We start from the raw sequence: 11,860 nt of genomic DNA, 5'->3' as shown, positions 1-11,860 counted from the left end.
ACCCCGCACGGATCATGGGTGGATCGGCTCTTTGAGCCGATTCACAGGATAACCTGAGAGCCGATCGAGGCTCGTATTTAATGTTTACATGTATGCCCAGCAGGAACTAAGCGAGGCACCCCCATCACCTTCCCGACCGGTATAGGTCAGGTGGCACGCCCTTGCACTTCGCAACGCCGCGTGTGACCGGAAGAGCATTGCGGGCCGTCGCTCGGAGGGGTCTCAGCCAGCCGCAGCTCTAGGCTCTCCCGGCTCTACGGTGTTGACAAGGCCGCTGCCCGCCGGTGGGTTTTGGCAGTCAACACATTCCGGCACGCTCGGTGGGACAATCGTCTACATCAACCACATCGCCATCTACATCCGAGATGGCGGACGGCACGCCGCGTCACCTACGGGGATCTCGCCTCGACGACCTCAAGAAGCAATACAACGAGATCAAGGCTACCCTCGAAGCCGACCTCATCGGCTCTTTTCGCAGAACCCGTTCCGGTGGCATCGGATGGAAGGGGTTCTCACCGAAGGTGCACTCGATGGGATAGACCTCTCTACCCCGTCGGAGGAACGCACCGTGGGTCCGCGGCGCAGGAGATCAACTACCCGGTGGCTCACTCGCTACACCGCCACTCGAGAACTTGGTCAACGTGCTTTGGAGCGTGTCGCTCCGCGCGTGATCCGAGAGATCATGAGCCACCAGTACTCGCCGTCGGGACCAGCTCTCGGGACTCATCAAGGAGAGTTGCCATTCCGGTCCCGTCCACCGCTGCCATTTGCGTTGGCAGCACCGGCTGAAGTGCCGACTACACCGGCATTCCTCGTCTACGGAACTGGTGGCGACCCCGGTGACTACCGGTTCTTAATGGAGGCGCCTAAGGAGATCCCTCATGGATACGCGTGCATGTATGTGCCGGATTGTGGTGACCGGGCACTCACAAACCAGGCCACAACATCGGGGACTCCGGCGAAGACAGGAGGAACGTCGGCGACAGAGCGGACGTGGCTAACTAAATACGCCACACCGACGAAACTCCCAAGCCCAGCTCCCGCAGCCGGCCCGGAGGCTGGAAAAGCAAACATGGCTGGCCGTGTACGCCACCCCGGCGAATCTTCGTAGTGCAACTCCTACGGCCAAGCACAGCGGATCAGATCGTACCATGCGAGAGACCGGTTCGGCATCATGCCGAAAGAAGGGCGATCGGCTATTCCAAGCCGTACCCCGACGATTACGAGATGATCCCGCTCGCCACCTAAATATCGGCTCCCGACTTCTCCAAACTCGGTGGATCGGATGGCTCCAGCTCCATCGAGCACGTCGGCCGATATTTGGCTCAATTAGGACCGGCTTCGGTTGTCGGGTCAGCCTACGCGTGAGGCTCTTTTCACAGTCCCTCACGGGATCGGCTTTTGGATGGTACACCTCTTTGCCGAGCAAACTCCATCCGAGTCTTGGAAGCAATTGGAAGAGCGAGTTCCATATGCAATACCATTCGAAGCTTCCGAGTCCGGCATTGCCGATCTAGCACAACTACGTCGAAGCGCTGGGAAACGGTGACGGAATACATCCAGCGCTTCAGGAATCTTAGGAATCGATGTTATTCGGTTCGTATAACCGAAAAGGAAGCGATCGAGTTGGCGTAGCGAGGCCTTGCAACACAGCTCAAGGACATGGCCTCCCAAGCGAGATTATCCCTCGGCGGCGCACATGGTTCGAAACTATCGGCATATGAACGAGCCACCCCGACCCGTACCAAGACAAGTTCAAGCGTGCGTAGTTATGGTCGATACGGAGGAAGATGAAGTGCTCGCGGGAGGCCAAGAGATAGCAAGTGGGCTGAGTGGACTCAGTGGGGAACCCTCGTGGCCTCGCAAATGGGTAAAGCCACCAGGGCCGCCCGGGGATTTGATTTTGACGTGACCAAGACCGAACAAATCTTCGACCTCCTTCTCAAGGAGAAACAGCTTGACGATTCCCGAAGGTCTCAAGTTCCCCACGGCGAAGGAGCTAAACGGAAAGCCGTACCGCAAATTCCACAACTCGCTTCCCATGCCACCAACGATCGACCGGGTGTGGCGTCGAGCACATCCAAGCGGCGATAGAGAAGGGGCGGCTAATTTTCAACCAGTACGCCATGAAGGTCGACACCCAACCCTTCCCCGCCGTTAACATGGTGGAAATCACCCACCACGAAGGTTGCCAGCCGGGTCCCTCGTTCGAGCATCAACATGGTAGGACCCGGAAACCACTCGGCAAAGATGGAGATGAGGGCAGCTGCTCTCATAGCAAGGATACGAGAGGAGGCCGCTCCACGCGATCGGCTCCGTCATGATGGCAAGCGCTATGTCACCGAGGGAAAGGTGAAGAATATAAGATATCAGCGACCCCTCTCCGATCACCTCCTCAACAAATATGTGAGTCAGTATGACCAACGCCGACGGCACCATTACGATGATAGAGGAGATCGTCTGGCTAGAGAAGCCAGAGGATATCGTCGGCAGAATCGCGATGAGGAGGAGCACGAGCGCTGTGCCACGGAAGCATCAAGGGAGCAAGATGACAACGCCAGGCATTGGGACTGCCCCTTCTTCGGTACATCGCTGGGATTCGAGAATGAGCCGATTGCCCACAATCGGCAATTGCCCGTAATGCAATCGAAAAAGAAGGAGGCAGCCAACGTGTCCGTGTTCGAGCGCCTAGGGCCTCTCCCGCCACAAAGCAAACGCGCTGAGTCACCTCGTTGGGCAGATCTTGAGGATTCGAAGACGAGGGAGAAGTGGAAGAAGACAGGTACCACCGGCCAAGGTGGTGCCCCGACGGACTCAGCCGTTCCCAAAAGCGCAGGGTTCGAGCGATTGCGCGGCTCGGAGGAAGCCGAAAGGTTGTACCCGCACACGCTAAGGAAGGCACGACCTGATCCGGCCGCAAAGGTTCAGCGAACCCTGGATGAAGAGGGTCGTCCACGGAAAATGGAGTGGCGCCCCAAACGGAGGAAAGCCGATGATGAGACATCGGCTGGCACAAACATGGTACTCGTCTTGCCGACAGAGCTTAGCGCCCCACGACTCTACGGAGCACTCAAGGTGGACGACAGCAAGCGCATCAAGTCAGAGGTTGGGTTGGTTTTATCCAGCCAGACCAAATAGCAAGATCAAACCAATGAGCAAACCAGGAGAGGCTGATCCTTGTGATCGGCCCGAAAAATTTATGAAGGGAACTTACAAAACCTTCAACGAGCAAGCAACGTGGAGGCCGATTCCAGCAATCGGCCAAAATTATCCTCACCCACCATTCTGCCCGGGTTCAACATGTTATCAAACGCAGCCGATACCATCAATTCTCTTGACAGAATCGGCTCGGGGGCACCCAGGTAGATAAGAAGCATCTCATCTTCTGGTGAGGGGTATTGGAATATGGGGGCCGATGCACAGGTCGGCCGTAATAAAAGTGAAAATTCGAAAATTTTCGAACACAGCCGATGCAGCAGGCATCGACTTAAGGACATGAAAGCCGATGCATGGCCATCGACTCAAGGGGAGTAACTGTTACGATCAGAGGGTCAATGGAGCACAAAGGGAGATTTTGTATGAAGGAACTCCTCAATGGAGCAGTTTGGAAGCTCGGATCCTCTCTTCAAGAACAAGGCCAAGAGCAGCCTGGACGTTGGATCAGGTCAAAGGTGGGTTGCATCAGGTCCACCAAAGGGAAAGCTCGGGGGGCAGCTCACCTTGAAGGCTTAAAGAAGCCGATTTGGTTCAAATCGGCTGGCGCTGCATAAGGAACTTCCCCACACACGATTAAGCTCAGGTCCATGCAGCTCATTTGCGTATCCCCGTCTCTGTTTCGCCTTGGCTGAGACTCGGGGGGCAACAGGCTTGGCAGATGCTCTATTGAAGGACCGATTGAAGTACCATCGGCTGATCTTCGGTGCAACCTTCTTCACAAAACGATGAGCGCTTGCTAAGGAATTGAAGGATAGAAGGACGAATGTCGAAGGACCGATGTGTTGTTATCGGCTCATTACACATTGGCGAAGGGGATGAATCGGCAAGGTCAGTAGGAGGGGCGAATCGGCTCGATTAAAACTCAGAGGAAATCGGCAAAATCAAAGTGGGGAACAGTTCTTCATTGATAGGCGGGATTTCTTACATAAAGAGCTAATTGCTCTCAAAAGGAAATGCTAGGGGATACATTGCCCCATCTACTACTACCGACCCTATGCTAGAGGTCCTATCTACGGGCCGTCACTGCCCTCATCGTCATCCTCAGAGCTCTCATCGGCGCTGCTGCCGATGGGCTCCTCGTCGCTACTCCCGTAGCCCTCCACGGGGGCTTCATCCCCGTCTTCGTCGTCGCTGCTGTCGTCGTCCCACCACATGCAAAGGCGCTTCGCTGGTGGGTAGCCCTCGAGGGAGTCGTCGTCGTCATCGTCCTCCTCCTCCTCTTCTTCCTCCATCACCCCCTCGGAGGAGGTGAAGTCGTCCCAGGAGAAGCGATCGTCATCGCTCTCCTCCTCCGGTTCCCCGTCGGCGAGGAAACGGAGATCGCTCTCCCCGTCCGTCGAGGACTGGTCATCCTCGGACCAGATGGAGAAGTCATGGTCTGACTCCTCCCCGGCCGCAATGGCGCGGCGAGTGTTGGCCGCATGGACCGCCGCCGGGTTGTGCTCCGGCGTCGGTTCGCGGGACATGGAGGACTGGCTGGAGGGGTCCGATAGGGCAGAGGAGGAAGAAGACATGATGGTACAGGAGGACTTGTGGACTGCTAATGCGAGGATGCAGAGCAGAACTGTTCATGGCGGTTAAATAAAAGGGGATGTGGTGAAAATTCAATGCCACAGCAGTTTCCGAGGGAGTGGTGTTTGAAAGAAAGAGAAAAGACTGCCAAATCACGCGGAGAAGTTGAGAAGGCAAGTCATCATGGTGACGGATATCGCGATGGTTCCGCCACGACATGACCCGACGGAAGCGTAATGATTTTGGAAATACCATTTCCAAAACCAGGGGGGCATGTGTTATCACCAGGATTTAACCGCGATCAGGAGGTGGGCCGCGATCAAGATGGGCTTGGAAGATTACATATGGAAGATTTATGAAGCGGCCTTGCACGGAGAATTTGGGCTAGTTAGCCCGTGTATCTTAGTATAATAGCTTGTGTATCGATTTAGAAGTTAGAGTTTATCTCGTGCACGGTTTAGTGCACGACCACATTAGAAAGTCCCCTGGACTATAAATATGTATCTAGGGTTTATGGAATAAACAACAACTCACGTTCAACCCCAAAAACAAACCAATCTCGGCGCATCGCCAACTCCTTCATCTCGAGGGTTTCTATCGGGTAGCGACATGTCGTCTAGATCGCATCTTGCGATCTAGGCAGCACAAGCCCCACGTTGTTCATGCGTTGCTCGTATCGAAGCGCTTTTGATGGCGAGCAACGTAGTTATCTTTAGATGTGTTAGGGTTAGCATTGTTCTTCGTTTAAGCATGCTTACGTAGTGCAACCCTTGCATATCTAGCCGCCCTCACGCCTGTCTCGGTGTGGGGGCGGCAACCCGCTTGATCATTATTTAGTAGATCTGATCCGTTACGATTGCTCCTTGTTCTACAAGGATTAGTTTAATATCTGCAATAGTTAGGCCTTACAAAGGGGGGGAGGATCCAGTGGCACGTAGGGTGGCGTTCGCAAGTCCTAAACGGGATGTTCCTAGGATCAACTTCATGTTGGTTTTTTGGCCTTGTTTAGGATCGGCTTACGAGCACCGTGCGTGGCCGCAAGGCCCAACTCGGAGTAGGATGATCCGATTATGCGGTGAAAACCCTAAATCGTTGTAGATCTCATTAGCTTCATCTTGATCAAGCAGGACCACCAAGTATTCGTGCACCCCGCACGGATCATGGGTGGATCGGCTCTTTGAGCCGATTCACGAGATAACCTGAGAGCCGATCGAGGCTCGTATTTAATGTTTACATGTATGCCTCACGCAGAAACTAAGCGAGGCACCCCCATCACCTTCCCGACCGGGTATAGGTCGGTGGCACGCCCTTGCACTTCGCAACGCCGCGTGTGACCAGAAGAGCATTGCGGGCCGTCGCTCGGAGGGGTCTCAGCCAGCCGCAGCTCTAGGCTCTCCCCGGCTCTACGGTGTTGACAAGGCCGCTGCCCGCCGGTGGGTTTTGGCAGTCAACAGAATTGAGAGTGCCGTCTCAATTGCTAAATTCTTATTGGTATTCTTGTGTTCCCCTTGGGTCAAACTATAAATTTGGATAATACTTGACATCGAAGATTTCAGCGATCCCCTATACTTGTGGGCATTAATATGTTGCAAACGTATCTATAATTTTTGATGATCCATGCTTTTTTTACACTAATTTATATATGTTTTAATGCTCCATGCTTGTTTTACACCAATTTATATATTTTTGTTCCTCATCAATACACTCGATATTCTTGAGTTTAACTGCGACTTGGCGCGCACCAACATCTCCTCTGCGCGGGCCATGCTGAACCGATTCTTCCCCCACTTCTTCCCCAAGCAGGTGCAACCGGAAATCTTCTCCGAGCTCGTCCAAATTTTCCAGACGAAGGATGATCTTGTCTTGGCCTATCGTCAGGCTAGCCTGAAGATCGGATCGAAGGGATAATCGCCCCGGTTATCGCCGCCGGCCAGGAAGTTGATTGGGTGAAGCTGGCACTCCTGCGGGCATAAACAAGGATAAGTGAAAGACTTTGGTGAGGGACGCCAAGCCTCAGTCGAAGAAGATCATTGCTTTCCTTGACCCGAAGTCCACTGCATCTGCTAGAACTGCACGGACGGAGGTCAAGTAGACCAACCCGTGTTTTCTTTTTCGTTCTCTTTTGTAGCTAGCGCCATCTTCTGTTGTTCCTGAAGATTTGTAGGGATCACTAGGAGCCTTCTTTTGTAAGATCTTGACTTGTGTAAATATACTGAATTATGAACGAAAAAGCGTCTTTTGCCGAGTAATTGATGCCGACCTTTCTTTTCTTCCAAGTTATATGTGATAACTATACCGAAGCTACCGGTCCGTCCAATACTTCACCCGTTGTTTCTCATTCCGCTAGAGCTGCTAGAGATGTTTTCTTGGATGATTCTTCGTGTGTTAACTCAATGCACCAAGAACTAGCCGATCTTCGATAGCAACTGTAAGCTATGAAAAACAAGTTGTCACCGTTATGGATCAATCTCGCAAATCATCGGATCGTGAACGGGCTACTCTTCAGCAAGCACAAGAGGCTCTTTAATTGAAAGAATCTGCCGCTGCCGATGCTTCCCGGGCTATTAAGCGCGAGAGTTATATGCTTGATCTGATGACTGATGCAAGTCAAGATATGGTGGGTATGTTGTGTTATAGCCTTCCTCTTCTTTTTATATTATTCGCGTCCCTTCTCAAACTGTTGCTTCTCATGCTGCATATAGGTTCTTTTCTTGACACTGTCGCCAAAGAACAATGGGTTAAGTCGCGAGTCGAGGCACTTCTTCAACTTGCCAGAAAGAATGATATTGACTTCTGGGCGGACGAGAATCGCACCCATGATGCGTGTAGTTGACACGTCCGTTGGGAACCCCAAGAGGAAGGTGTGATGCGCACAGCGGCAAGTTTCCCTCAGTAAGAAACCAAGGTTTAATCGAACCAGTAGGAGTCAAGAAGCACGTTGAAGGTTGATGGCGGCGGGATGTAGTGCGGCGCAACACCGGAGATTCCGGCGCCAACGTGGAACCTGCACAACACAACCAAAGTACTTTGCCCCAACGAAACAGTGAGGTTGTCAATCTCACCGGCTTGCTGTAACAAAGGGTTAACCGTATTGTGTGGAAGATGATTGTTTGCAAGAAAACAGTAAAACAAGTATTGCAGCAGATTTGTATCTCTACTATATAAAAAGGAGGAACTGGTTCTGTTTCCTCCGGTCAAAAGTTTCGTCCTACATATATTTTTAGACGATTTTGCCCTCCCACCGATCCATCATTCGTTTTCCAGCCCTTCGTCGCAACCACTTGGGCCAGGCCCAATGAGGACGTCCACCGTCGCCACTCCTTCCCCAACCATCTCGCGTAGGGTTTCATCGCTGTTGTGGCCGGCACGGACTCCGCAGCCGCACGGCCCCAGGAGTGCCAGACGCCCCAGTTGGTCACCTTGCCGCTCCCAGGGTCGTCATCGTCGTCTTCCTCGCCCTCCTCGTCGCCCTCGCCATCCCCACCGTCATCATCGTCCGACTCCGGCCCCTCGTTCTCGTCGGCGTCCAACTTATCAAGGTACTTGAGTGTCCGGATCATCCCCAAGACCCTGGATCTGTAGTGCCTGGCCCGCCTGACGGGGCATTCGTAGAGGTCCAGCGAGATGAGGCGGAGGCGCGCGAGCGAGCGGCGCCAGATCGTTCACATCTTAGATGCGGAGGTCGAGGTCGCGCAGCCGTTGCCCACCTCGACGAGGTGCTCGACCGTGGGATCTCGTTCAAGTTCCTCAGGTCAATTTCCACGGGATCCCGTTCAAGCGGAAGCACTCTCCTGCGCTCCTCTGCCCCAAATCTGCTATTATATGGAGGCAGCCGTCAGCACCCATTTCGCCCAATGAGCTTGGAGCCGTGCACAGCTGACGTTCTGGTGTGGTGTCGACCTCACAGCACTACCGCTCATTTGAGTCTGAATTTCTTTGGTACTGCACTACTACTATCTCTAAGTTCTGCATTTGCTAAATGTATATGATTGTCAAATAGCAGTATTCTTTGATGAGATGCCAATATCTGTGATTATTTTTGTTCTTCAATAGATGGACCATGTCCGCTCAAAGTCAGAGGTTCATCACGAGCATGACATGTACAGATTCTTCTTCTCTCTTACCAGCTATGTTCAGTTGACTGCTTATGTGGAACACACATGCGTAACTCCATTGAAATAACATATGACTTCAGATATCATCTTCCGATTCTGTTCGATTGAAACTGTTACTATCATTTATCAATGGTTACGAATTACAAGTGCATTTTCTTGATCTTCTGTCACCTAGATTTACTTATGTTTATAAGATTTCAGATTCATGTTGTGAGGTCAACTTTTGCTATTTTTAGTTGTTCTATACCCTCCGGTTAATGCAAACAAGCAAACTACTCCTTCAGATACTACTAAACTGCTACTATGTCTTGAAATTGAAGAGAATTTTGGGCACGCAAGAGTTAAAACAAATCAGGCAACAAAAGTTAATTCAAGAAGCCATTGACAGTTGGTGAGACTGTCTACCTTATTTGCTAAGTATTTATCGACTATCGTAGCATATATACCTACTGAATGTGTTTGCTGCAATTAGTGATGAACAATAGGAGTGGTATGTTTCTCATTGGAGCAGGTTGCATTTATGCATCTAAACTTTATTTATCAATCCTACCTTCCTCCCATGATGATAAATGGGCTCTTCTAGCAAACTATTTGTAGAACTAAGTTGTCAATTTAAAACACAATCTCTGATCAATATGGTAATGTAGCAGCACTTCACAGTCGTGATTGCAGTGTGCAATGACGAGATCACTAGGTATGATGCTCCAGATTGAAATCATCAGTTTTATTACCGGTCTGCTTAATTACCTATAGTTTTTTGATCAACCTTGTACATTTTTCTTGGATATTCTGTAGTTGTTTTACTCAAATGTATCATGCATATGCTGCAGACTGAATGACTGAATGTTGGCCCTATGAATGGCCCTGAACTACCCATTTTAAAAACTTCACAATGCTGAACAGAGTTTAGGATAACATTATAATAGATTCTCCCAGCCTAAGTTGACCCCAGCCTATCACAAACAGGGGCATATGTTTTTAGATCCAAAACATGGCATTGTTTCTGTTTAGGAAGCACACATCAAACAGTCTATTTACTACAGTATGTCTAAATGAGTACAGTGACCATGGTATCTGAGTATTTTATCTTGTTATCTGATAAATTGTTGATCAAACGGTATGCATTGCTTATAAATTTTTAGTTTCGTCAAGAAGCTACAGTATGAATAACTACTGTTTCCAACAAGGGCGGCTCTGACCTCCCAGATTCCTCTCAGCGGCCCGTCGTGGTGCCCGGCGATCTTCTTACCGTCTCGATCGCCACGGCCGCTGCCGCACCAACATCACTACTCCCGGCCATCTCCCCTTGGCTGAGGTCTTCGACGATGCTGAGCCTAGGCAGCAGTCCTGGTTCATCGGCTGGAGGACTGCCTCCACAGACTCGTGGTCCAAAGCCACAGGGTGGCCTCACAGTGCGTGGACGGAAATTCCCAGTTGAAGACAAGGTTCATCCTTATCCCCACCCCCTTTGCTTAAAAGATCTGGACTGGAGAATTAAATCAAAATTATCTAGACCAAATAGCAGGCATACATATGAAAGGTGTGTCACTGAAGGAGTAATACATGTTTGGTTATGATCGTTGATGAGAGCAGTAGCATCAGCCCTACACATAGATCAAAATTTCTATAGTTTCAAAGGCTTCAAGAACATTACAGATTGCTACATAGGCTCGTGAATTTCTTAATGGTAAAAATACTTTTATGCTAATTTTAGATTCACTTTCATTGACCTTCACTTGCCTTGATTTACTATTTCTCAGGTGGATTCACTTTCATTGACTTTCACTTTCATTGACCTTCACAGGCTATGCGTGGCACCTCCTCCACTGTCATCTGTGTCACCGACCTCACCTCACCGCTCCGTCCCTGGGCTCCCTTCACGACCGGGTCCTCGCACCGGGAGGCCCTGGCTGTGTGGATGGAGCCGTCTAGCGTCGTCGGCACTGGAACATCGACCACCGTAGGTGCTTCTCGAGGTATGTGCAGTTCCCCAACCCGCAACCCCCAATCCTCTTCTCACCAATTCTGAAAAAAGTCGCATCTTCCTTGTGCAGGCAGCCGGAGTTGGGCTGCTGATGGTCACCGCTGTCCGCGGGATGCACTGGTAGCATGACGCAAGTGAGACCAATTCTTTGATCTCCTGCACAGATTTGTAGCTGCAGGAATTTTGTTTGGGAAGAAAAAATGCATCTGCTTTGTCATGTGTGTAATCGACCAGTAAATGTTCAGAGTGTTGTGTTGCAACACAAACAAATCTTGCAGGACAGCTGGGTTATATAAAAATCCGATCCTGCGATAGGTTCCGAAGATGTACTATATTTTCTCTAGGATTGGAGTAGCTTAATTCATACTGAAGCTTAAACAAATTCAAAATTTTAGATTTGCTTGTAATGATCTAACGGGTAGATATGGGTGTATTTTGTCATCTATTCGAGTTCTTTTCACGTCTATAACCAACCTTGTATTTTTAAGGTTGGCAATCTTTTCACTTGGTTTATATCATATATGAATTAGTAACTGCTAAATCTATACTTTATTATCCATAATCGTGAGTTAATGGATCATTACTACGCTGTCTGTAAGGGGAGGAATATGAGCTAGCAAGGGGAAGTAGCTGTAGCCTTTTTACAACTCACAAGAGCTTGGCCATTGGTTATGGTTCCACACAGAATATGCATGTTTATTAGGCAAGATCAGATTGTGTAGAATGAATCTATTCATGCTTATTTTGATGCATAATGTAATCTCTTGCTTTTATAGCTCGCTGACCATGACATGCCGGGGAGAGGGAGCAGCAGGAGAAATGCAACGAGCCCTTCCAACGGAAGTAGTCCTGTTTCTGAGGATAATAAACGAGCAAGCTAATAACGAGATCCATGAAATATGGTCATATAAAAATGTGCTATTTTTTTTTATAAAAAAGAATTGTCTTTGAACACACATCTTTTTATGGGTAGAGGTAGTATGATAAATTAGACGGAGACAGCGAACGCTCATTAGTAACATGCTAACACTCA

The 11,860-nt window shown here is 50.0% G+C and overlaps 1 protein-coding gene across 1 annotated transcript; it reads left to right on the top strand.

Moving 5' to 3' along the window:
• The first annotated feature begins 8,116 nt into the window (after window positions 1-8,116).
• Window positions 8,117-11,293, top strand: LOC124686926. The gene is made up of 4 exons (XM_047220801.1): window positions 8,117-8,667; window positions 10,050-10,288; window positions 10,648-10,819; window positions 10,898-11,293. Exons 1-4 carry the CDS (start codon window positions 8,583-8,585, stop codon window positions 10,954-10,956), a joined length of 555 nt encoding a protein of 184 aa, XP_047076757.1. The 5' UTR covers window positions 8,117-8,582; the 3' UTR covers window positions 10,957-11,293.
• Window positions 11,294-11,860: the final 567 nt, after the last annotated feature.

Source organism: Lolium rigidum, chromosome 2 (genome assembly GCF_022539505.1).
Source record: "Lolium rigidum isolate FL_2022 chromosome 2, APGP_CSIRO_Lrig_0.1, whole genome shotgun sequence".
Lineage (NCBI taxonomy): Eukaryota > Viridiplantae > Streptophyta > Magnoliopsida > Poales > Poaceae > Lolium > Lolium rigidum.
This window is presented reverse-complemented; position numbering and strand designations above follow the sequence as displayed.